Raw genomic sequence first — 27,777 nt, forward strand, 5'->3', positions numbered from 1 at the left:
TTGCTCAACTGCTCTTTTTTTTTTAACACAATTCCGAAAATCCTCATTTTCATGGTACTTTGTCAGAATTTTTCTAACTTTGTCCTCTTTGTTTTGTTCATTTGTTTCATATTGTCTTTTCATACTTTGAAGTTTGCGATGGCTTGATGCAGTTTCAGGTTGTAGGTTCCTGCAGAACGCTGAACACAGTCCAGAACACACACCATCTCTTACTTTCATGCAAATTACCACTTCATAATGGGACTGATTGCAGTGTTTCAGATAAATTCCAGACTGTTGATGGCTGCGAGCACCTGAATCGTAGTGCGTACTGTACTTCAACCACTTACTGTTAGTGTATGTGAAAATATCTACTTCAAGTAGATCTGCAGCAGCTTGAATTTCAACCTCTGTGGCCCATGTTCCAGTATATTTTATTCTGCTGCTACTGATATAATCAGAAAGAGAGCTGTACCCTTGCCTGAGATGATTAACATACTGAGCCTCATTTTTTTCCATGTGTCTCACAACAGTACGTCTGATTTTTAAGTGCTTCGTTTCACTCCCACTGATTGAAAACGCCAGACATCGGAAGAAGCAGTTCCCGTCACCTGTTATCCTCTGCGTTTCACAAGGTTCTCCTACTGAAACCAGTTCACTCAGTTGTTTCTGTGGGGATTCACTGTACACAACATTGAGTTTCAGACACATGCTCTTTTATTTCTGCAGTTATTGGACCATACTGAAAGCTTTCGCTTGGAGTCTCGCTCATAAACACGACATCAGAGTCACTTGTGAGAACCTGATTGGCTGAACTCGTCACATGTTTAGCTTTCCTTTCTGCTGTAACCTGCGGTTCACTATTTGCTTTCAGACGTTGAATTTTGCACACATCATGTTTAGCTTTTACAGCTTCACTATAGAGCAGCCTGTTGCTTACCCTGTCTTTCACAGTGTTCATTTTATCTGCAGCATCTTTCAGTTCATTCCTCACATTTACACCCTCAGTTACCTGCGTGTGTGCTTCAGAAGTCTGCTGCCCCATGTAATTTGAAACCACAACACCAGTTACTTCAAACGGCTCACCTTCTGCTTGCAATGACAGACCCAGGATTGTGACGTGGTTGAGAAGTGACTCCAAGTTAGCATAATAAGCTAGTAAGCTTTTACCTGAACCATCTACTGCACCGTGTGTGTTTCTCGCATGCGAGTCAATAATGATGTACCAGGAGCCCTGTTTGATGATAGCACATGTATTGACTTTCACAGTAAACAGACAAGCATCAAACTGAGATAGCACTCTTACAATGGCTTCATCATGTGACATGTACACATTCTGCATATCTCCATATTCAGTAACACCAAACAGTCCTGTAAACATTTCATCACTGAAATTCAGTTCAAACCTATGACCATGTAGTGCATATTCTGTAGGCAAATCTTGTACAAAGAGGTATCCTGAAGCATCATGAATCCTGCCAGCATCTCTAATGTGAGTGTAGAACTGGTCTCCATCAAGCAGGACTGCATCCAGGTCTTGTGTTGTCCATGTCAGCACATTCTTTATTCTACTAGTCATAACTGCAGTTACACTGTTAGCAACACACTGTTTATTACTGTTAATGCCAAACCGTGAGTGTGCTTGATGAAAAGAACCAGTCAGTCTCTGGACCTGAGGATAAACAGCACAAACATGTGAAGACATACAATTTTGAGTGGCAGAGAGATTGGTAGAGAGAGCTGCAGAGAGGTTGACTGAGACATGGCTTGTGACATTGCTTGTGACATTGCTTGAGACATTGCTTGTGACATTGCTTGTGACATGGCTTGAGAGATTGGCTTTTGGGTCAGTGTTAGAGCGTTTTTCATAATGGGGAAAAAGCGTAACCCCGTCAGTCAGGTCTTTTTTGTCAGGGGATGAAGACGTAACCCCGTCAGTCAGAGGTAAAGAAGTGTCAGCTGCTGCTTGGCCCACAGGTGGGCTGTGGCTTGCAGGAACAGAGTCAGATCTTTTTTGTCAGGGGATGAAGAAGTAACCCCGTCAGTCTTAGCCACAGCCCTGTCTGCCATCCTCTTCTTCGCAGCAGCTGACCTCCGGGATGCTTTGCTGGGCGGCATCTGCAAACAAAACAAACAAAAAACAGTATTATAATATACTATACATGTTGTATGTGGTATACCAATGTTTCACCACATTCATTACTAAAACTTCAAATTTAACCATATTGCAAAACATTACGTATCACTTCACAGCTTTAACCACTTACTCTAATGATACAACCCATTTATTCAGCTTGTGACATACTAGACTCAAAACTCATGGGTAATACACAATATTGTACAGTTTATGTGAAAAATGTCCATAAGCTTATTAATTTTGATTCACTGAAATATGTCACATTCTGTGACTCTTATCATGCAGAGTACATTCATCTAAACGAGCTAAGATGTTGATTGTTTAATTTTTTATAAGATTTAATTTATGTTAATTACGAAACAAAACCATGTTATAATCAGTTCCAATGTGTACATTAATTTAAACTGCATTTGCATAATATTATTATATTCTAATTATAAGTGTAAATAGATTTTAAACTGAAAATAATAATTACAGTTATTTATTTTTTAGACAATATTTCATCCAAAGAAAAATAGTTATGAAGTGTCTACTCATTAATAAAATATTACATACACAAGAAATAAGAATAAAAACATTGTAGTATGATCATTTTGACAGTACATAACATTTTGTTTCCTGTTTTAATGTAAACACTGTATATTATAAGTTCATTGTTCTTTTTAAGTGCAATTGTATTTTACTATTCTAATTATCAGTGGTGTAAACAGATCTTAAACTAACATTACATTTATTACATTTATTTATTTGAGACATTCCTATGTATTTATTCCAAACAAAAAAAGTTATTATGAAGTGTCCACTCATGAGTAAATTTGTACACATACAACAAACACTAAATAATTTGTGTGGTGTGATAATTTTGATACTATATAACAAAAGATTCATTTCTACTTTACTGCTTTCAAGTAAACACTGTATATTTTAGTTTTTGTTCATATAACAGGCTTTAACTAACACATCCTTCTAGCTCCTTATTTGGCACAGAAGTACACAAGTTGAAATTGTGTCAACCTCACCACTCATCAGCTGTTGTAAGTCCTCCAGTACTGCACATAAAGCATTGCCATAAATAAATCCAAATACAGATTATATTTATTTTACTACTACTATGTAATGAAAGCACTACATTTTGTGTACAAGTGACAACAGGTTTCACAATGATTTGTATCACACACACCACACGTTCCACTAGAATCCTAGTTCCAAAAATGGTGTATAAATTTGTGGAACAAACTCTAAAAATCCCTGTCTGACTGGAACAAGATTGATGGTAAATGTTGTATGCTGGTGATCTCAATTAATCTGACAGTTTTTCATTGTACACTAAGTTAAATAACCATCAACCCAGAGAATACAGCAACATTTGTGTTCATCAGTGGACAACACAACTGTATATTTTCATCCAATAATTGCTGTACATAAAACCTAGTCAACACAAATTCAGTTTAATTGGTTACATGTAGCAACCAATTCACTAAACCAGCTTTGTTGACTACATAACTAAATGATCAATTATTGATGAGACAAATGTTGTGTGTGTTCTATGTTTGGTGTTGTTTTACTTTAAATTCTTAACTTCATGTATTGTCTCTGCTACAGGTGTTGTAAATTTCGCAATAGCATTTCTGCTGTTGCTTATTTGCTAATCCCACAACACAAACATCTTGCTGGGTTCTGTCAAGGAACATGCAGTGATGCACATGCATGTCAGCATGTGTTTCATTTTATCAGTGATTTTTGATGCCAATATTGTGTGTAAATGCCACACCCAAATGCCACACTTCACAACCAAAATATTTGCTTGTACATATAATTCCCTACAAAGTTGAGATTACATACTAAAAACAAACCTTCGACAACTGTTTCCTCTGCAATACTCCTTTTCACCAGTAGGGAGTTTCCGAAAACACAAAGAGAATGGAGTTAGTGACAAGATTGGAAACCTACACATTTTGATAACAGTACACAGTTTGTAAAAGTTGCAATACACATCAGACAATGTTTAATGAAGTATTTCCCTACAATGCTTCTTATATTACTTAAAAGGTACATTTCAAGACCGTGTGTTTCCATTCTTACTGTAACATTTTTATTAATGATTTAATATGTATTAAAATATACCAATTTCTGTTTAAATTCAACCATTTTCAACACTTGTATACACAAATATAATTGTTAATTCCAATGAAATGTCCTCACTCACACCTAGTTGACTTGGGTTCAAGTTTTCTTCTTATAAAAAGAATTACTGATAATTTAATGTGAATTAGTTAGCCCCACAGCTCCAAACTAAAACACAAACTACACATGCCAAATAAACATAATAAAGTAAACAACTATGTTGCTTATTAATAGGCCTAGACAATTTGAATATTATAATATATTTTAACATACAACCAACTAGCATTAATTAAATATTTAATCAATAACTCATCATATGATATCTGAACACCATGTATGAAACCCTATACAAACTGTAACCTGTGAAAACACCACTTGTGCAAAGCTTTTAATAATTAGCCAAGCTGAAAACACGGTATAACACTGCCACCTAGTGTTCACATTAATTTTCTACTGTCAGTTTATTAGTCAATGACGTGCCCAAATGAGGTTATTTACACAAATAAATCTGCATTATGCTTTCAGAAAACCCAGCTAAAGACCATCACTTCCTGGTAATTGGTTTTAGATGGTCACGGAAATCAAAAAGCTGATAATCCATGCTGATTCACCAGGCTAGCTAAATCAGCATAGTATAAAAAAAAATCTTCTGGACACACACACACACACACACATATATATATATTCATAAAAATACAGTCAATTTTATATTACCAGATACAAATGTAAACTATAAATAACTATAAATAAACAGAGAAACTCATTTAGGTTTGCCGAATTCACCCCACAGGATATTTTAATCTTTACATATGATTCACTGACATAACGATTCTTCCACAGTCGGAATCTCTTTATAGATATCCAGATTTAGCACCAAGTGTCAGTTTTCTAGCTATCTATGTTAAGCTAAGCTAGTTTACCTAACATCCGATACTATGCTGTGTTTAGGTTTAAATGTTTTACAAGAGAAATTAGGGAAATAAATAACCAGTGGGAGTTCTGAAAATGTTTATCCACGTGTATGAATGCACTAAAGCGATAGTTAATGCTTTTTGCTAGCTAGTGCTAATCGCTAAGCTAAAGCTAGTCAGTTAGTACATGCACTGCTAACACAGCGTGAAGACTTTAAGAGACAACGAAGTTGAAGTGAGCGTCTTATTAGCCAGTGTCTTATTCCGATTTTCCGGTCCACCTTAAAACGTCGAAATACCAATTATTCGCCAGTAGAGAGCAGAGTTGAGCCAAGCAAAACGAATTTGGCATTTAGGGAATAAACATTGAGAATACATTGCCTGTTCTGGGTATTTCCAGTTGCCCTAACTCCAGATTATCAAATAGTCAGTTGAATTTGACACCACATTATGAAAATAGAACTATTATTCTATGTATAGACTAAAGAGATAAAAATATTACTGTACAGCTTTTTTATTATGACCCTTATTATGTTTTATTATGTCAGTAGAATAAGTAGTCTGTTCTGCATATTCCCAGTTGCATTAACTCCAGATTATCAAATAGTCAGTGGAATTTGACACCACATTATGAAAACATACCTATTATACTGTAAACAGCTTTAATAACTAAAAATATTACTGTACAGTTTTTATTATGACCCTCTGAACTTGGCATTTAAGATGTCAGTTGAATAAATTGCCTGTTCTGCATACTTCCAGATGCCCTAAATCCAGATTGTGAAATAGTCTGTTAAATTTGACACACAATTACGAAAATATACCTATTAGCCTGTGATTTGCCTTAATAACTAAAAATATTACTGTACATTTGTTTTTATTATGACCCTCTGAACTTGGCATTTGAGAAGATTAAAGGAGAATAAATTGCCTGTTCTGCATATTTCCAGTTACCCTAACTCCAGATTGTCAAATAGTCTGTCCAACTCGACACCACATTATGAAAATATACCTTTTAGCCTGTGATTTGCCTTAATAACTAAAAATATTACTGTACAGTTTTTTTATAATGACCCTCTGAACTTGGAATTTCAGAAGATTAAAGGAGAATAAATTGCCTGTTCTGCATATTTCCAGTTGCCCTAAATCCAGATTGTCAAATAGTCTGTCCAACTCGACACCACATTATGAAAACATACCTATTAGACTGTGGTTAGCCTTAATGAATAAAAATATTACTGTACCGGTTTTTTTATTATGACCCTCTGAACTTGGCATTTAAGAAGATGTCAGTTGAATGAATTGCCTGTTCTGCATATTCCCAGATGCCCTAAATCCAGATTGTGAAATAGTCTGTTAAATTTGACACACAATTATGAAAATATACCTTTTAGCCTGTGATTTGCCTTAATAACTAAAAATATTACTGTACAGTTTTTTTTATTATGACCCTCTGAACTTGGCATTTAAGAAGATTAATGGAGAATAAATGGCCTGTTCTGCATATTTTCAGTTACCCTAACTCCAGATTACCAAATATTCTGTTGAATTCGACACCAATTTATGAAAATAGAACTATTAGTCTGTGAATAGCCTAAAGAACTAGAAATATTACTGTACCTTTTTATTATGACTCTCTGATCTTAGCACTTAAAACAATATTGAAGTAGAATAAATAGCCTGTTCTACATGTTTCTAGTTGCTCTTATTCCACATTATCAGTCCGTTAAAATGCATGCTTATTTCTCACCTCTATATAACTATATTTCATGCAAGTGAAAACTGAAAAAATGAATATAAATTGCATTATTAGTTTATCATTGTAATATTTCTTTCTCACACATACAGTGCCTTGCAAAAGTATTCGCCCCCTTGAACTTTTCAAGCTTTTGCCACATTTCAGGCTTCAAACAAAGATATGAAATTGTATTTTTTTTGTGAAGAATCAACAACAAGTGGGACACAATTGTGAAGTGGAATGAAAATTACTGGCTATTTTAAACTTTTGTAGAAATAAATAACTGAAAGGTGAAGCGTGCAACATTTTTCAGCCCCTTTACTTTTAGTGCAGCAAACTACAAGACCAAGGAACAAACCAGGCAGGTCTGAGATACTGTAGTGGAGACGTTTAAAGCTGAATTTGAATACAAAAAGATTTCCCAAGCTTTAAACAAACTCAATGAGCACTGTGCAAGGGATCATATTGAAATGGAATGAGTATCAGACCACTGCAAATCTACCAAAATGGAACTTTTTGGCCAAAATGTGAAATAAGCGTAAAAGCGACACAGTTTATATCCCTGAATATTGATGTCATTTCTTTGTGCATACTCAAACTTTTTTGGTCTAAAATTAAAAATGTCACATAGTTTTAGTGATAAGTAAGAATACAATATACAATTACTCATAGTGTAGCTTAGCAAAGCACTATAACGTGTGAAATGTTTTGAAAGTTGTCTATAACACCTTTTTTTGTGCATGCTTCGCAGAGTACTTTGTGCGTGGTAGTATTACAATGCTAACAATTTTGTAATAGGTAAGGATTCAAATATGACACACACTTGCATGAAATATTGTTATATAGAAGTGGGAAATAAGCTTGAATTTCAAAAACAAACTGATAATGTGAAGTAAGATCAACTGGAAATATGCAGAACAGGCTGCTCATTGTCAATGAATGTTCTCAAATCCAGAGTTCAGAGGGTCATAATAAAAAATGGTACAGTAATATTTCTAGTTCTTTAGGCAATTCACAGTATAATAGTTATATTGTCATAATGTTGTCTCAAATTCAACAGACTATTTTTAATCTGGAGTTAGGGCAACTGGAAATATGCAGAACAGGCAATTTATTCTACTGACATCTTCTCAAATGCCAAGTTCAGAGGGTCATAATAAAAAAAAACTGTACAGTAATATTTTAGTTATTTAACCTCCTCACAGTCTAATAGGTATATTTTCATAATTTTGTGTCAAATTCAACAGACTATTTGACAATCTGGAGTTAGGGCATCTGGGAATATGCAGAACAGGCCATTTATTCTCCTTTACTCTTCTCAAATGCCAAGTTCAGAGGGTCATAATAAAAAAAAACTGTACAGTAATATTTTTGTATTTTTAGGCAATTCACAGTCTATTAGTTCTATTTTCATAATGTGGTGTCAGATTCAACAGACTATTTTTTTAATCTGGAGTTAGGGCAACTGGAAATACCCAGAACAGGCAATCTATTCTCAATGTTTATGCCAAACTCGTTTTGCTCGGCTCAACCCTGCTCTCTACTGGCGAATAATTGGTACTTCGACTTTTTAAGGTGGACCGGAAAATCTGAATAAGACACTGGCGAATAAAACGCCAACTTCAGCTTAGTTAAGAGACAGTAGATGAATTCTGTTGACTTTTATACGTTCTGTTGGTTGAATGCATGTGCTTTAATAGTTCCTAGCTACATAGTTAACTAATTAACTACCTACCCAAGACATATAAGACGACTGCTAACACGACAGTTTGCGTGTAAATAACTTAATATGACTGGGAATTCGATTAGTATTTAATTGACTAGATAGCCAGCTAACGACCTAATTACTAGTGATGGGTCTGACGACCCTGAAACCTCGACACATGCGCCGAGCTGTCAAGGCGAAACCCCGTGTCGGTGCGCGTATCAAGTTAAGGAAAACCACGTGACCGATACACTTCCTGTATCGTTTGGTAGCGATGGGTCTGACGACACTGAAACTTCAGCGCATGCACCGAGCAAACAAGGGGAACCCCTGTGTCGGACCGCATATCATTTTAAGGAAAACCATGTGACCGATGCATTTCCTTGCGCAGTTGCTTGCAATGACTTTCTTAGTCCAGCAGATGTCGCCATTAAGTGATACAGCAACACAGTTTCAACACAGTGTCGATACAGTTTGGGAAATGTGCCATACACCCAATGAGGCTTCATCTGCCCATCACTACTAATTAGTCACACGTGCTATTTTTAATATTCATCTGCTTAAACCGCCCCAACAAATGTTAATTTAAGCAGCTACACAAATTTTACATTATTTTACCACTACACCCATTTTATATCGCAGTTTTAAACTACCTCAATGCATTTAGCTAACACAATTCAGCTTTAAAATGGCGAGGTGCGTCTTACCTCATGTACAGGAACTTACCACTGAAGAGTCTGCAGGATGAGTGAAGCATGTGACCAGCCGCGGAGCTCAGTGATTTCAATATAAAAGTCCCCAATCCCTGTTCTTCAATAGTTATGCCTAAATGTACATTTAACCATAAATGCCATCCTGTATTTTGCATTCCATGGACTGTGACTTAATGCTAGTCCACAAACAAAGTATGGCACTATAAAGTGCTTTGTGTGTGTATATACATATATACTCAATTTTCTACTTACATCATGTTTTCATTGTATTCATACTGCTATCCTTAACACCACTGTATACAAATTTACAGATTTGTATAAAAGTATAAAATATATGTAACTCAATATATAATTCATACAATCTGTACTGATGCAGCAAGGTTTGTATATTGGTGCATACAAATTGACATTTTCAGACAGTAGATGCCTGTCACATTTTACTTGTTAGGGGGGAAACTGGCTCTAAATAGATTGCTTCAACTTGTGATGCCTACAAACACAAGGAGCGATGCTGCAATCTGGAGATTTTGTAAATACAAAATAAACCAATAAACAATGATCTAATTGTAAATGTATATCATCTAACCTTAAGATACAGTACCAGTCAATTATTGTACACACGTCTTATCATCTTCTGTCATTAAAGCAATTAGAGCTGCTACTCTGAAGAATATAAAAGTATATAAAAAAAATTCATTACTACATTATACCATATTTGTTCCTTCATAGTTATGATGTCTACAATGTAGAACAATATAAAATAAAAATAAAGATAAAACATGGAATGAGAATAAGTGCATCCCCAGGTAGGATTGTAGGTTAACACAAAATAAAGAACATAATATATTTACTCTGCATTCTTTTATTATGCTGATTAAAACCGTGCTAACGGGCTTGCACGAACAAGCACATATGGGAGTTTTTCTTTGCCTATGCCCTCACTGAGAGTGCTGTATTGTATGTTAAATGTTTTGCCTGATGCTCTCTGTCCTGTGCTTTACATTTCTGTAAAGCTGCTTTGGGACATCAATAGTAAAAAGCACTATATAAATAAATTTGGTTTGATTTGATAGTAGATTTCACAAAAACTATGATTAATAGATCCCACCCCCACCTGCCTACAAAAAAATCGAACTACAGACGACAAACAAATTATTTAAAACTATGTTTATGTTGATTTTACTGTCAATTAAAATTCTACTTTGGGGTTCCAGTGCAACCAGAAACAAGCTTGTACAAGAGATGACAGACCAAACAATTATCAATATTGAGAACATACTGTAAAAAAAAAAAAAAAGACCATTTGATTGAACTACAATAGTCAGTTATGTCTTAGTAATTTGGGAGAGAGGGTACAAAGGTCATTAATTAACGTGTGTATGATCTACACTGTTAAATAGTTACCATACGACTATGCACGTGCTCACAATTTTGCCATAAGCGCATACACATTTGTGTTAGAAATGCCAAGTCACTACATTCATCCAAGTCAAAAAACTTTATTGGAAACATTTACACTAACTATTAAGTGTTTGGCTGAGTATTGACAGATTTAACAATGTAAGACATATGTAACAAATAGCTAATGCACAAGAAATAACTTCACTATATAACGTAAAGGTAAGCATGTTAATTGTTTAATACAAGCAATTAGCACAAAAAAGTACAAAATATTAAAGACAAACAGTCTTAAATAAGCAAACTGTGAAAACTTGTTACACATTTCAACCAATTAAAAATATACCCTACATGTATCTCAGGGCCTTCTATCATCCATTAAAATATGGATATTGATTGGCCTCAAGGGGGCGCTATAGCAGAAAATCAGTTATATCTAAAGGTACAAGTGGCCTAGGCTTGTTATTCTTTTTTAGTTGTATACTTTGCTGTAGCCTTTACAACTTTGTAATTACATGTGTTTACCAAAAATGCAAAGATTTTCATCAGTGGCCAAAAGAGTAAAAATTGCTCTTTTCGAACTTGTCTTTAAGTCCTTAATCAATCAAAACAAATTTGGTCCTGATGCAATCTTGAGACCCTGTAGGTAAATAATTATCAAAAAAATCTTGACGTTTTAACTATTTGAGGCCCATAAACCTTGATCAAACATGTACGTGAAAGCCTTTTCAGAGTTATTTGGCCAAAACTCTGTCAAAGTTTAAAACATGCCAAAACTGTTGAAGCTACTAATTAACAATGACATTTGAAGTACATGTGCCAAGTATGAGCCAAATAAGTCTTCAGTAGGCTCTACAGTGAAAAAATAACTATTTTCAATTTATTCTATTTATCGCTATTTTCCAACCTAAATGGACAGAAGACAGGAACCTTTCACCCTATCAAAACACAAATTTATACACATATATAGACTGATAATCTGATCTTGATTGCAAATATTCAGCCAAATCGGACATGTTTTGCCTCTACAACGGCTGGAAAACTACAGCGATTTTGTAGGCCTCAAGCCTGTATTATCGCTTTTTTCAAATCTAAATGGACAGAAGTCAGGAACCTTTGAACCTATTGACACAGAAATTGACATACATATATAGACTGATATTGTGATCTTGACTGCAAATTTTGAGCCAAATCAGATATTTTTTGCCTCTAATATGTCCAAAGAGCAACAGCCATTTTGTAGGCCATAAGCCTGTATTATCACTTTTTTCAAACCTAAATGGTCAGAAGTCAGGAACCTTTGACCCTATCAACACACAAATTTACATACATGTATATACAGACCACTTGATCATGAGTATCAATTTGGAGCCCAATCGGACTTTTCTTCTCTTTTTAATAAATAGAAACACACTGATAGGGAATGTTCTGTCTTTCTGATAGAGTGATAGATTTCCAGCAGGTTATATGTGGTCTCTTGCTGCGCTCTGGTGGTCATTTGGTGAAACAGCTACAGGTGAATTATTCTAAATTAAAGCTCTGCTGAACTTATTCAATCTTGCTTGTCTTGCTTAATTGAACATATTTATCCTTCTTGTTCATGATAGTCAGCCACCTGGGTCATTCTTGTTTATGCTCCACGAACTTAATTTTTTTTAAAAATTTGCATAATATGCAAAACCTACTTTTGAGATCTTGTCCTTGGATCCTTGACCAATCATGACATGTTTGGTGTCAAACAGTTCAGCAGAGCTTACTCCACAATAATTATTAAAAAAATCTTTACATTTATAAACAATATGGCCGCCATATGCAAATGAGTTCTACCATGGTGCAATAAAATGTCTTTAACACTTATAACTTTTGAATGCTTAACCTGACACTAATACCACTTCAGTCCTTTGATCATTACATGATTCTCAGATACCCTGTGAGTTTAAGTAGACATACACCCCCAGGGGGCGGAGCCAATGCTCGATAGCTGTTTCTCTAGAACCATACAAGCTATCAAGGTCATCCTAGCCAATTATCATCTATGGCCCATGCACTAATGGTACACCAAATGAAAATTTGATATGGACACTTTTGTGGTCACTATTAGCCAATCACATTCCAGCAAGCTTTTAACAGGCGGAATGTTAATCAGGTCAAAACTTATATACTATATACGGGTTATTTATATGCCCTTTTTATGCCTTGTGTTTTTTCAATTTAAGAACTGAATTTGTTTCACCAAATGCCCACTAGAGTGCAGTAAGACACCACATAAAACCTGATGAACACTACAGCTCAATTTATCAATGCTTTTCAACTAGTTTACTCACACCACTCATCTAACATTGCCATTATGGTCTTTATGGTCACGCTGGTCACCCAGCTTGGTTATGCTGGCCATCCAGCTTGGTTATGCTGGCCATTCACATTGGTCATTATGGTCCTGCTGGTCATTCAGCTTTGTCCTCATAGTAATGGTGGTCTTCCAGCTTGGTCATACTGGCCAACCACCTTTGCCATGCTGGTCATCCAGTTTGGTCATTATGGTCTTCCAGCTTGGTCAATATGGTCAACAAGTTTGTCATCCAGATTAGTCATGCTGGTAATCTAGCTTGGTCTTCACGGTCATGCTGGTCATCCTCATCCAGTTTGGCGATGCCGGTCAACCGGCAACATGTTTTAAGCCTAACTGGCCTCCAGGGGTCTCTTTGCCTGTAACGCTCGAACCCCGTAAATCGGGGTAATTTATTATTATTATTCTTTTTCTCCTGAAAAAACAGTTGTGCAGCCTAAACCGTAAGTCATAGAGAAATGAAACTTGGTAGGTAGATGTAGGATCAGTGTATCTCGGTGGACAACAATGGCACCGATTGGTCAAGTGGTGGCGCTATAAACAAGGAAATTCATTTTTCACAATTTTCTCAATAACTCAAAAACCATAAGACCTACATTCAAAATTCTTTTTTTGATGGATTCCTTGGGTCAATACCAATAACTTTCCAATTTGGACCATGCACTTCCGTCTATATAGATTTTTTGCTAATTTGCATAATATGCAAAACCTACTTTTGCAAACTAGTCCTAGGAATGTTGACCAATCCTGGCATGTTTGGTATCAAAACACTCGTGAGAGCATGCGCTTCAATATTCATTAAGAAAAAGTTGAAATATGTAAACAATATGGCCGCCATATGCAAATTAGTCCTTCCGGATATATGCCCCATTCACTTCAAGAGGTAAATTTGGAGCACTGTTTCTCAGCAACCGTGCAACCTAGCAAGTTGAAACTTTGCATGCAGAATCTATCATACAGCCTCTAAAGGATGTTCAAAGGGCAACTTAATCAATCAACATGGCTGAACACCATCAGCCAATCAGCATTCAGCAGACATTTTGGCAGGCTGAATGTTGCCCAATCTGGATGACCCTTGGCAGTTATGTTCAGGTGGAGACACTGTAGTGACCTGCAAAGTGCTGAAACAATCCGCCCACTGGGGGGCGCTGTTCCAAAAAAAACGAGTATATGTCAATCATGCTGTACTATTTTGACATCTAATTGTTTTTGCCAAATTTAGTACAGTGGCTCTGACAAATTTCTCAATACAACTATGTTTAAAAAGTGCTTTGTTCATTCATAATTGCTAATTGTTTGAAAATAGCTATATTGAAACTACTCTCTGGATATTTGGCCTATCACCTGCATTTCAGTCTTGCTGCACACTGTAGAGTCTCTAGGTAAATGTTCATTAAAAACATTTGTGAAAATTTCACATACAATACTCTCCAGGCATCAAGCAATCTGTGCGTCCTTGGAATTTCTAACCTAAATTGCTGTAACTCTGCAGTATTTGCTGTAATCTCACAATGTTAAAGACCTCTGTACAATATCACTCTGATGAAGCGCCATTTAATACAGAACTAGATTAAGAATAACTTGACATTACATGTCATATCAGAACATTCACTCCTTTGTGCCTCTTCTCAACATTAATAACAGGTGAAAGACTTTTGATCATTTCTAAATGTGACAGAATGTCTCCAATTGTGTTAGACCTTCTTACACATCACCATCCTATGCTCTAGTAGGCACCATTGTGCTAGTTGGTGCTTGATGAAGCGCCATTTAATTCAGAACTAGATTTATAATAACTTCGTAATTACATGTCATATCAGAACATTCACTCCTTTGTGTTAATTTAAACTTGTTTGGTCAAACATTTCAGCTTGTTCTGCAAAGGTTCAAAGGTCAATCTGAATACCACTTTGTGAACATTCTGGTTGAAGCCACCTGATCAATACCAATAACATGTAGACACCTTTTGACTAGTTCTAACTCACTTAATGAATATCCTACAAAGTTCACTAGATTTACATGTGAATTTAAGCACTGATCAGGTTGAAAGGCCTCTGCTCAACATTAATAACAGGTGAAAAACTTGATAATTTCTAAATGTGACAGGGCATCTCCAATCATATTAGACCTTCTTACACATCACCATTCAATGCTCCAGTAGGCACCATTGTGCAAGTTGGTGCTTGAACCCGATGATTGCCGCTTGCGGCTATATTTTTAATTGAATTTTTAAAACTTGAATTTTCAGAGGCAAAAAAATCACATGCAATAATTCAATGTAAAATAATTCAGTGCTAAAAATTCAAGTGCTTTTAAATTTCAAAGTCTGGTGACACTGTTTTACTTCCATAGCTTCCCAAGTGGAGAGTTCTAGCGCTCAGATTTAAAAACAGTCGGCACTACGAGGGCGTGTCTGTATTTCCACTCACTGCTGTATGTGAGTATCAAACTAGTATATTATAGACGGTTTTGAGTTTGGTTTTCCAGTGTTGTTTTTCCACATGTACTTTATTTAAAGTAAGACCTGACCGGGTGAAGCTTTAGTTAGCTTTGGGGTTTAGCCGATATACCAGGTAAGCTACAAATGTTAGCCGAATATCCGAGTAGCAAACGCGGCTGCTGCGCTAAACTAGCGCCCGCTAACATGCTAAGCTAACCCCGCGCAAGTGTAAAAGGGTTAACTGTTACACAAAGTAATTTTAGATTAACCTGTGACTGAGTGATTTAATGTGTAAATAGTGGAATTATGATTGTGTTCTCCATTAAGCGCTGTTACTAATTCAGATTATTTGTCTCCAGGAATGAACGCGATTACTGGGCCAGGGATAAGGCTCTTATAACGGAGAGCTAAACTCCACTAAGACCAGCTGGAGGCCGTGTTAGCTCCTTATGTGGAGAGTTTTTACTTTTAATCTAATTAAATTGTCTTTACTAACGTTATTCACAGTGCTTGTTGTATTTTTATTGTCACTATGCATATTGTATCACATCTGAACGAGTGAGTATGGGTACATTTTACACTTTTATTTGCAAATAAATAAGTTTATGAAGCATGTTATGTTTTTGCTTTATAAAACTAAAATGTAAAAATAGATTAGCTGACTGTGTATGAATGTACTACTATGTGAAATGAAGTTTACTTTGATGGCTTCTGCAAACTGTTAAATTTTGGTTACATTACTCATTCATTTCTACAAAGCATCCAATCAGAAATCAATTCATCAATACATTTAATCATAAGTGCCATCCTGTGTTTTGCATTTCATTAATTAATTTAATAATCTGTGACTAAATGCTTTTCCTCGAAAAAAAAAAAAAACATATGGCACTATAAAGTGCTTTGCGTGTGTGTGTATGTATGTATGTATGTATGTATATATATACACACACACACACTCAATTTTCTACATACATTTATTTTCATTGTGCTCATATACTGTTGTTCTTAACACCGCTGTAAGCTCATACATTTATAAACCAATAAACATATAAAATATATGTATCTCAACATAGAATTCCAATAAGTATGTAACAAACGTTAAGACTTCAGCTTTATTTAATCTTATTTAGAACTTGTACAAAACCATCCTTACTGTCTGATTTAGCACTAATACTCATATGAATTATTTTAACTTACCTTGATCACTATGGAGTACTTTAGCCTCGTTTATATAGCTTTTAGGATAGGTACTAAATAAACTATACTTATATTTATATGCATTTGAAAGGAACATTTTTCTATTCTATGATTTTCTATGAGTTCGTAGATGTAAGTCAGTACATTTTATAAAACATTCACCCTTCACAAAAACTAGTACCATCCACAACACATGGACAAAGAATAATTTTAAAAATTAAATAAAAGGGTACTTCTGTAGATGTTTTTACTACAGGCATAGTCACAAAGCTGCTCTACACAGACAAAAAAAACACTGGCATACGAAAGACAAAATGCATATATTACTGCAATAAATGTTTAAAGTGTCTGTTGAGCAAAAATACATTATTACATTAACACTATTTGCCTTCACGCAACCATCTACTTAAGCAGCAAAAATATAAATCCTTCATATCATCTTAGACGTTTTGTATCAACACTCTTTAATCACCTTAATTTACATTAAATAACAAGTCTCTCTTTTACTTCTTTCAATAGTATGCAGTTAACTAGTCACACACTAATGCCTATTAAAATGATCATTAACAGGAAACAATGAAAGCAAACAATTCCCATTACCTACAAACCACTGGGTGTGAATAACTTGAAGCAAAGAAGCAAGTTTGACTTGAAGATTTATTTAAAAAAAATCTTTAGACACAACTTCACAAATTGTTTGTGCTTTATTACAACCCAATTTCAATTAAGATGTTGCGTATAACATAACTAAACAAAAAAGAATATGCTGAGCTTCAAATCCTTTAAAACCTATATTTAACTGAATACGCTACAAATACATTTAATAATCAAACAGAAACAGTTTTTGCAAATATTGACTCATTTTTATTTGGATCATGTTCTGAAAAAGTTGGGACTGCTGCAACAAAACACCTGTTTACAACATTCCACAGGTGAACAGGTTAATGGGAAACAGGTCAGCCTCTTGATTAGATATAAAGGCAGCATGCCTGAAACACTCCGTTCATAATGCCATTAAAAGATTCAGAGAATTTGAGTACAGGTAATCTTCGATCCCTCCTGTTGCAGTAAAAGCCATACATCAGTAACACCCATATACTCTCCTGCGACTGGTCCATTCCGTGACCTACAGCACGCAAACAAATCATTCATTAGTTAAACTAAGTGAATGATTCAACTGATTCAGCTTCCCGATGACAGCTAGGAAGTCTTCCCTGGCAGCATCCAACACAGTCACGGCCTCCCTCGGAAAAAGAACAATAAACTATTATAAACTATTATAAACTATAATTAATTATTATTATTAAAACTGCACTGTGTGTCAAGTCTGTTATATTAATATTAAATAAAGATACTGACCTCTTCCTGGTCGTCTCCTTGCTGACCTGCTTAGAAGTCACAGTCTGGATGTTGCTCAGGAACAAGACGTAGTTCTGGCAGTCAGCGTGCAGGACTCTGTCTTCGAAGCACAGGTTAGTGCTGCCCACGTGGAACTTCAGGAACCTTAGGAAAGGAAAGAAGAAGGGAAAAGTCAGTCACACTTAAAAATAATTCAGAAAAGATTTCATATGAAATCAAATTTTAGCAGTGTGTAGCATAGTCTATATCAACAGTACACTGCTCACCTTTTAACGCTCTTGATGTAATTCTGCACCGTCTGCTTGCAGAGTCCGGCCTCTGAGAGCTTGAGGAAATACTCCCGGGTCTTCTCATGCTGACGGACAAACTGGAGACTGGCCTGCTGGGGGTCCATGTAGTACAGGAACCTGGCAACGTTCTCCACCTGGAAAACAGCAGAACATAAGAGATTTACTTTAAAACCTGTTGATGTTTAGATGAAATAGATGGACTAATATGTCTTCTTATAATTATGTAATGACTAATATATTTTGTAATCAATTTTCTTACCTCCTGTTTGAAGTTTTTGTTCCACAAGTCACTCTGTAGAAACTTGGCAAATTTGGCAAGGAGAGAATGGTCAAGCGAGTGCTTCTTGTAGAGGCCCAAACTTGACATCCTTTCCCTAACGGAAGTTCCCTGCATCGTGGGATCAGGGCTGGGAAAAAACACAAACAAAAAAAAACAAGTATTAGTGAAGTTTGGCACTTCACGAGAAACACAGTGACCTCCTAAAAATCTAAAAGGAATGAGAAAAATCAAGGAACGTAAACACTCACCACTGATAGAGTTCCCCAGAGCTTTCTGAGCCGGACTCAGACGGAGCCTCAACTGGCAGTTGGGCTACAGCCGGAACAGCTGGAACAGCAGGAGCAACAGGAGCCGGGTCTTCAGTTGGGATGCCAACCACAGCCATCCCTCTGCTCTGCAGCTCCTCGATCATCCTGCGAGGAATAAAAGACATGTTTACATTTAGCTTTCTTATAACAGAATAAGAAACGTACTTTATGATATCTAAAAGTAACCATGGTCAGCATCTTACCTGCCAACAGGGCCAGGGCTCTGCATGATCCTGGTGATGAGAGAGTACTCCCAGACACGGCCAGTACGAAGCAAATTGTTGGCAGCTCTCTTGGCAGATTCCACCACAGACCGAATGTCAGCTTCTGAGGAGTTCTTCATGCAGGATCTTCTGAGGTGAACTGGAAGGCTCCAATGAGTCTTCTTGCACATAGGACACAGGAGGAAGGTCCTATTGCTAGCTTTCCTGTTAGATAAAAACAGAAAAAAAGAGAAATAGACATTAGATATCTTCACATATTTATTGTCCCTGTAAAGCTAAATTTACATAGAATTGTTCAGCATTATGTAATCCTAAAACAAGTAAGGTTCCCATAGCATTTTCCTTGTAGCCAAGTCAGAGATAGTTTACTACAGTAAATCAAAGACAAACTTGTACTTACTCAGCAGAAGCAGCAGCAGAAGAAGAAGCAGCAGAAGAAGAAGCCATCTCAGACAGTCAAGAGGATTCCTGGTCACTGGAGCAGAGAAGGTCAAGGAGGTCAAGGAGGTCGCTGATCTTGGTAAGACAAGTATCAGAGGTGGTTTGGGAGGCTCAAACCAGCTGCTTATATGCTACTGTAAACAAAAGGACACGCCCCCCACTTGACTGGGGTATCACCTGATTGGATGATGGCTGTGGTCCAGTGGGGGCCAATGAGGTGACAGGTTGAACTCTGAATTGAGGAACAAGTCATATGCTAATTAAGTCAATTCACAGGCTGGGAGTCAGCAGGCTGGGTGAGGTGGCAGTGAGAGGCTGGGAGACAGCAACCAGTTCTCAACCTGAGAGTATGGTACAGGAGTTATTCCTACATGTTTGGAGAGTACTCATCACAAGCTTTCCATAGGTACCAAATATGTGCATATATCTGGGTGTTACAGGTTGAGAAGCTGGGAACTGCAACCCTGGAGTTCCGGTTCCCAGCTTCTCAACATGGGAACTGCAACCCTGGAGTTCCGGTTCCCAGCTTCTCAACATGGGAACTGCAACCCTGGAGTTCCAGTTCCCAGCTTCTCAACCTGTAACAGCTTCTCAAGCTTGTGATGAGTACTTTCCAAATATGTAAGAATAACTCCTGTACCATACTCCATGAGGTTGAGAACTGGTTGCTGTCTCCCAGCCTCTCACTGCCACCTCACAGGCCTCATGGGGGCAGGCCTCATTAGCATGGCCTATCAACTGGCCTGATGTGCCCATTTACAAGCTGGGAGCACAAGTCATATGCTAATTAAGTCAATTCACAGGCTGGGAGACATTGAGATTGAGAGGCTGGGAACTGCAACCCTGGAGTTCCAGTTCCCAGCTTCTCAACCTGGAACACCCAGATATATGCACATATTTGGTATCTGTGGAAAGCTTGTGATGAATACATTCACAATATGTAAGAATCATTCCTGTACCATACTAGATAATTTAGGTCAAATTAGCCATTTTTTGCCAGGTTCAGAATTGATTCCGCCTAAATTGGTTAGAATGGCAACCCCTGTAAAATCTTTAATCCTAAATACATATACACATATGAAGTATTGCTGTAAAGCAGGGGGTGAGTACTTTCCAAATATATAAATCATTCCTGTAACACAATCACAGGCTGAGAGATTGTAGGTCAAAATGCCAAGTTGATATCTGGGTGCTATAGGTTGAGAAGCTGGGAACTGCAACTCCAGTGTTAGCCCGATTCAGAATTGATTCCACCTAAATTGGTTAGAATGGCAACCTGTGTAAAATCTTTATTCCTGAAGATATCTGCACAAATCTAGTGTTGTTGTAAAGATTAAGATTAGTTCTTTCCAAATATCCCTGGGAAATGCTCACAGGCTGATAATTTTAAGGCCAAATCAGCCCATTTTGGGCAGGTTAAAAAACAAAAATTCAGCTGAAGCTGGTATTTTTCAAACCCATGTAAAATCTTTATTCCTGAAGATATCTGCACAAATCTAGTGTTGTTGTAAAGACTAAGTTGAGTTATTTCCATGTAAGAATATGTAAGAAACATCCCTGAGAATTGCTCACAGGCTGAGGAATTTCCAGTCAAATGTACCCAAAGCGTTTTGTAGCATGAGAGCCGAGCAACAAAATTTGCATATTTAGCCATAAAATGTCAATTTTTCACTCAAACTGAGTGAGGAGTGGTTGACTGTTAAGCTGAAGTGTTCTTCCTTCACCCCAAAGTGTTATTTCCCATGTAGATTCCCATGGTGAGTTTTTTGACCCTCATCATATACCCTCGCTTGTTCAAGCCAGGCGCGAGTGGCGAAACTTTTGCGATAAAACTGATTAAATTATGATTAGCTTTTCCTATCTAGCTAAAAAAATTATGGGTGATTAATCATATCACAGACTTGAGGCCTAGCCTAAATTGAACGGATTTGCAACTTGCCTTCCCTGCTAAAATTTACATATTCTTCCGAAAAATCCGGCCATACATGAGTTGAAACTCTGACCAAGGTCAAGCCTCAGATCAAAAAAAAAAGATAAAAATGCCGTTGTTCTTCTTATGGCAGGACGGACGCACACATACCCGATTGAGTTAAATCGGAGAAGGCGTTCTATTTTTACTAATTTTTTTGTGGTACAGTGAGAACCAGTGAGTAACAGTGAGTGACACCCCAAAACAGTGAGGGGGTACCCCAGAACAGTGAGACACAGTGAGGGGGCACGTCACCGCTTAAGGCTCAACCCTGTGTGTTTTTTTTTTTTATCAAAATTGGGGTTCGCACGTCATTTATGAATTATGAGTTATGCAACACGTGTTGCATAATTCGGATTGACTCTCGAAAAAAATTCCATACAAAACTTTTATGCTCATTAGATTCGCGTCGAAAAGTTAGGTATAGTCACCGAATTTCGTTTTTCAGAGTTCAAGTCGGGGTCAGGCCCTGCAACTCATTGGTTTTTCTTGCTTTTAACAGCAAATGCACAGCACAGATGCATAGGGCTTGCTATTTTAGAGTCTTTGTGCTATCAGGCTTTGATCTAAGTTGTTTTTTTTTTTCACTTTTATACCCTTTTTTCATTTTGCAACAGATGTGTTGCAGAGAGGAATGTCCATACTACTACTTTTCGGCGATTATTTTTTCCCTTACTTATCTCTACTTTAAGCTGCTGTTTTCACAAAAAGCCCACATTTTACACAATCCTCAACACGTTTGCATCATCACTTCCAACCTATTGGTTGCAGGGAACACTACAGTAGTGCTACATTTTGTGAAAACTTTTACAAGGTATGAGGGTAGCATTGGATAGGTCTTGACGTCCTCTACAACATATCTTGGTATTAATACAATTTATTAAGATTTCACAGAGTTACAGCTGTTCAAATGTAACATGACAGGTGATATTTACAGCTCTGTATCTCTGATTCTACCAAACTGTTACAGGCAGTCAGGATGATGTTGGAAAGCACTTGAATGCTTCTATAATCAGTCCAAGTTTCAGACACATTGGTTAACATTTTGGCACGTTAGCTCTGTTTATATGTGGCGCAAAAGTCGCATACTGTGGCCACCTGAAGTGCACTATTTTCGGCTACAGAAAAGCCATGTTTACCGGTCCATATCTCGGGCTCTGTACAAGATACAGACAAAACCCTCATGTCGTTCGATAGCCCTTGACATGCTCTAGTACCTGCTCTGTATTTTGCGATTAGACCTTTGCCCGCGATGATAGAACGTTTTGAATCTCGCCATATTTGAGGGTGCAGTTCTCCGCGGGACTGTTATACACATGGATATTTATGGGCTGTTTAGAAAGGGCATTTCTCACGCTACAAGTATCTTGAATTTCATGTGGATATGTTCAGTTTTCATTGAGTTACTGCTGTTCAAAATCGGTCACAGTGATACCTTTATGCTGGAAGTCTGCCACCCTCTCTAACTTTTTTGGTCATTTTAAACAAAAATTACTCTCCCTACACATAAGTGATACCCGGACGCTTAGCCTCATTGGACAGGGAATGCCCTCGACTGTACTCTGGTAAAATCCCATGTTGATAGATTTAGTTTTCTTTGAGTTACGGGTGTTCAAAATCGGCCCTAGGTATTAGCAGTCCAGCGGGTCACAGCAGTCATGCGGCCGCCTGAGGTGCACTATTTTCGGCTATAGAAAAGCCATGTTTACCGGTCCATAATTCTGGCTGTGTACATGATACAGACAAAACCCTTACGTCCTTGGATAGCTCTTGACATGCTCTACAAAACGGTCTATTGACGTTTTGCAATTTGTTCTATGAAGATACAGAGCTTTGAATATATTTGTTTTGTTTGCAGTGTCCACAGTGAAGAACTTAAGCCTGCTGGGGATCTTAGAGTCAGAGGGCCTTCATTTGGAAGACAATAGCATTATTCTAACTAACCCTAATATTTACAGTTCTATCTACATATTTATTTACAGTTCAGATTTTTGCTGCAGGGACTACAGCCATACTTAATCTAACCCCTCCCCAGCAAAAGACTTCCTGTTGACGCCGTAATCAAACAGGAGCTCCTCTTGAACTTTAATATTGCGTATGGCAATGAAGAGGATTACGTCTTTGCCATCTACACTATACAACCGTGGTCGTAAATTTGCCTTCTTGGAGGAATGGTTAATTAGTCGGCCAAATGTGCACATTCCTGGATGGCACGGACACTCTTCCTCGTGAGCATCAATACAACGGGCTACCTGTCCAGAATTGTAAAAGAACATGTACCCACTCTCTTGCTCTGCTGTTGCTGCATGGGTCACTAAGCCCTCCTGTCTAGACACCACTTTACCGTGGTAGTCACACACGACTTCCCCCCAGGCAAAAGGCCTTGTAACTACCACTCCCCTACCCTCCCCCTCTATCTCTGCCACTGAGAGTCCCTTCCACCTCTGCGTCCTGCAAAACTTCTGTAGCACAGCACTGTCCATCACATCGTCAATGCCCCCAGATGGCTTCCACTGCTGTACGATGGATGCAGCATCTGAAATGTTTGAAGACCACCCTTGCTTCTCAATCCAGGCCTTGACTCTGGATTCAGAGGGCAGTCTACGGGCAAAGTGCTCTGTGAAGAAAGCAAAAAAAAAAGAAATTAGTCAGTAGGTTCAGACATAACAAATATGATGTGCATTCCAGGTAGTAATTAGAGTTGACACTAAGACTAGGCTAAGAGATTAATTCTTAAAGACTCACCTAGAACATGCTGCACCCGAAGCTCGAACTGTTCACTACGCCAGCGATCATAGCAGTAGCGTTCGTACTGCCCAGCCAGCAACTTGTCATATGCAGCTTGGTCGGTCAAGTATGCCGCGGAACCCGTGGGGGTGTGGTCGCTCTGGTCACTACTGCAAGTAGAGGAAATGAGAGAAATGATGAGTACAGAAAAAAAATACAAATAGTTGAAATGTAACCATGCTAGACCATCCTAGTGACAACATGAACAAATACTTACTCTGAATCACCCCGCAGGCTCCTCAGGATCAGGCACGCATCTACCCCTGAGCTTATCTCCTTCATCCGGTAGTGCTTCTCTGCCGTGGCCGTCGAGTGGGTGAGGTAGCCCGCCACCTTGGACTTTTCGGCATCGGGCATGTCCTGGCTGTCTCATACGCCCGTCTGGCCATCTGGCTGGTCACCTTCGGCACCTGATACCTGAAAAAGACAATATATTCCTTAGTACTCATACATTAATTCCATTATATAATATAAAAACTGAAGTAAGGAAAGAAGAGTATTGCAGAGCTTGAGTTCATTTAGTTCAACTTACTTCTTGTGCAGCCGCTCCAGGTCATTGGAGGCGTTGTGGATGGTTCTGCCAGTGGAGGAGATGAAGAACCTCTCATCTGACTCATCGTCATCATCATCGCGCTTCCTCTTCCTTCCCAGCATGACTGGGCGCACCTCAGTGAAGTAGAGATCGAACCACTGTGAAAAGAAACACAAAAACAAAACAACATGCAATTAAAATCTAGCATTATCACAACACATATCTAAAACCTAATGCCATTTATAACACGACTAAACAAAGTCTAAACATCTTACCATCTCCTGTTCCTGGCTCAGAACAAAGGTGGCCACCTGAGTGGCAGCAGTCTTGTGCTCCTTTACTGCTACCGCAACGAAAGCAGGACGAGTGTCATCTCTCCTTCGGCTGATCCATTCTGTGACCTACAGCACAAGTGATTCATTAGTTAAACTGAGTGAATCATTCAAATACTGAAATACAAATACAAGACAAAAATAAGACTAATAACTAGGTTAGAACTTACAGTCATGTGCTCGACAACTCCAGGCCGCTGGCCCTGTTCCAGAATCACAATGGCCTCTAGGTAATAGAGGACCAGCTGCATCTCTGTCAGGGTCAACTGATGGCCTCCCTCATGCAGCTTCCCAATGACAGCCAGGAAGTCTTCCCTGGCAGCATCCAACACAGTCATGGCCTCCTTCGGAGAGAGAACACCCTCCTGGAGTGTATCGAATCTGTGAAAATAAAGTGAAGCGTTGTTAATAACCTATTATCAATAAATGTATTGTTAAAATTACATTACATATTAATATTCAATAAAGATACTGACCTATTCCTGGTCGTCTCCTTGCTGACTTGTTTTGACGCCGCCTTCTAGATGTTCTTCAGGAACGAGATGTAGTTCTTGCAGTCCTCGTGCAGAACCCTGTCCGTGAAGCACAGGTCAATGCTGCTGCAGTGCTGAATTTGGCAAGGAGAGAATGATCAAGCGAGTGCTTCTTGTATAAGCCCAAACTTGACATTCTTTCCCTAAGGGAAGTTCCGTGCGTGGTGGAATCAGGGCTAAAAAACAAAGAAGAAAAAAAAAAACAAGTATTAGTGAAGTTTTGCACTTCATAAGAAACACAGTGATCTCCCAAAAAATCTAAAAGCAATGAGAGAAATCAAGGAATGTAAAAACTCACCACTGATAGTGTCACGTCTGGTGTTGTAGGCACTCCCTGTCCTTCCACACTTAGCTCCACTGAGTTTCTCAGACAACTACAACACCCAGAATGCACCACACACTCTGCTGATCACGTGACACCTCACCTGCCCCGGCCAGGAAGTCCTGAATACTGATTACCTGTTGTATTTAAGGACTGCTCACACACACACACACGCCGCGTATTGTCTGGTTTCGTCCACATTACAAAGTGTTATTCTCTGTTATAGTTTTCTCGTGTACGACCTTGCTTTTGTTTTCTCGACTCTCGTTTTTTGCCTTGCCTACTCTGTGGATTTTCGTGTATGAACTCTGGACTGTGTTTTGATTCTGATTGTGGATCTTCTCTGATACTGCCTGCCTCGTGTATGACCATTGGACTGCTTCACTACCCGGTAATGGTCTCTCCCTCCTGGTTTCTGCTTAACAGTATCCATTACCTTCTGTTTCTGTTTTGTTTTGTACCCTGTGGGTTTTTAATAAAATCCTTAACTGGTTCCGCGAGTGTCTGTTTTCTGTACCCCATCATGACACAACACGCGGCCTCTTGTGAACAGACAGCGATCTCTGACCAGTTAAAAACAGGGTTGATTAACCAGGGACAACTTCTCGGTCAGCACTAATAAACCCTCGTTGGTGTGACCCACGCCGTCTCAGAGCTAGCTAGCCAGCAAGCTAACCAGCAGCAACAGCTAACTAGCATACTCGAGCACCTTCAGGGCTTAGCATTAGCCAACGCTAGCTCTACTGCTAACCCTAGCTCCATGGATAACACTAGTCTGCCCAGCCCCAGCACTTCATCCTCCGTTTTTTTCGTGTGCAAACCGGAGTTATATGATGGTGATCCGGAGAAGTGTAGCGGCTTTATATTACAGTGCTCCGTGTTTTTTAGTAACTCTCCACTACTGATACAGCCAAGATAGGTTATGTTATCTCTCGTCTCTCAGGCAAAGCACTCGAGTGGGCTACTGCTGTTTGGGATAGCATTTCAGTGACTAGCTACACAGATGTTTTTCGCTCTGTTTTTGATCACTCACGCTATGGACAGTCTAATGGAGAGTTACTACTGGCTTTGAAGCAAGGTCGCAAGTCTGCTGCTTTGTATGCTTTGGAGTTTCGGACACTAGCTGCTGGTAGTGGATGGAATGACGCAGCGCTGCTTTCCGTATTCAAAAACGGACTTAACCCAGACATTTTGAGAGAGTTAGCATCTAAAGACGATTCACTTACCCTTGATCAGCTCATCTCTCTCTCGATCCGGCTGGATCAGCTGATGTCTCGCTGTCCCAAGACCAACTCGGACTCGACTCCGACGGATAATCCACACGCCTGTACCAGCGGTTCCGGTAAAGCTCCACCACCTACTCCTGTATCCGTCTCTGAACCCATGGATATCCAGAGGTCCAGATTATCGGCAGCAGAACGTCAACGCCGCCTTCACTCACATCTGTGTCTCTATTGTGGAGAGCCTGGCCACCGCAAGGCTGACTGTGGTTTCCTGACCCGATCCGGGCGGTCTTCTGCTCCGGGAAAGCGCGCGGAACACCATCCTGCTAACGTGGTACGTAATCTGACTCCTTGTCGTGATTCCAAGAATTTTTCACTGCCTGTGATTATTAGGTCACCCACTGGTTCTTTTTCCGTCTCAGCACTTGTAGATTCCGGATCGGAGGGGAATTACATAAGCTTGGAGTTGGTGAAGGAACATGGCATCC

At 38.4% G+C, this 27,777-nt stretch overlaps 2 protein-coding genes and 1 long non-coding RNA gene across 3 annotated transcripts; all 3 read right to left on the bottom strand.

Moving 5' to 3' along the window:
• Positions 1-1,212: 1,212 nt before the first annotated feature.
• Positions 1,213-5,507, bottom strand: LOC125795244 (uncharacterized). The gene is made up of 2 exons (XR_007434249.1): positions 3,970-5,507; positions 1,213-2,097 (listed from the first exon to the last, which is right to left on the bottom strand). It is a non-coding gene; the product is annotated as an uncharacterized LOC125795244 (long non-coding RNA).
• Positions 5,508-17,382: 11,875 nt separating this feature from the next.
• LOC125795241 (uncharacterized) lies at positions 17,383-20,181 on the bottom strand. Its single transcript, XM_049473746.1, has 7 exons — positions 19,551-20,181; positions 19,130-19,354; positions 18,867-19,031; positions 18,598-18,745; positions 18,315-18,472; positions 18,049-18,192; positions 17,383-17,929 (listed from the first exon to the last, which is right to left on the bottom strand). The coding sequence occupies exons 1-7, from the start codon at positions 19,595-19,597 to the stop codon at positions 17,923-17,925; spliced, it is 894 nt and encodes a 297-aa protein (XP_049329703.1). The 5' UTR covers positions 19,598-20,181; the 3' UTR covers positions 17,383-17,922.
• A 4-nt stretch (positions 20,182-20,185) lies between these two features.
• Positions 20,186-24,536, bottom strand: LOC125795230 (N-lysine methyltransferase KMT5A-A-like). Its single transcript, XM_049473727.1, has 3 exons — positions 24,529-24,536; positions 24,306-24,457; positions 20,186-24,177 (listed from the first exon to the last, which is right to left on the bottom strand). Exons 1-3 carry the CDS (start codon positions 24,534-24,536, stop codon positions 23,576-23,578), a joined length of 762 nt encoding a protein of 253 aa, XP_049329684.1. The 3' UTR covers positions 20,186-23,575.
• Positions 24,537-27,777: the final 3,241 nt, after the last annotated feature.

Source organism: Astyanax mexicanus, unplaced genomic scaffold (assembly GCF_023375975.1).
Source record: "Astyanax mexicanus isolate ESR-SI-001 unplaced genomic scaffold, AstMex3_surface scaffold_45, whole genome shotgun sequence".
NCBI lineage: Eukaryota > Metazoa > Chordata > Actinopteri > Characiformes > Acestrorhamphidae > Astyanax > Astyanax mexicanus.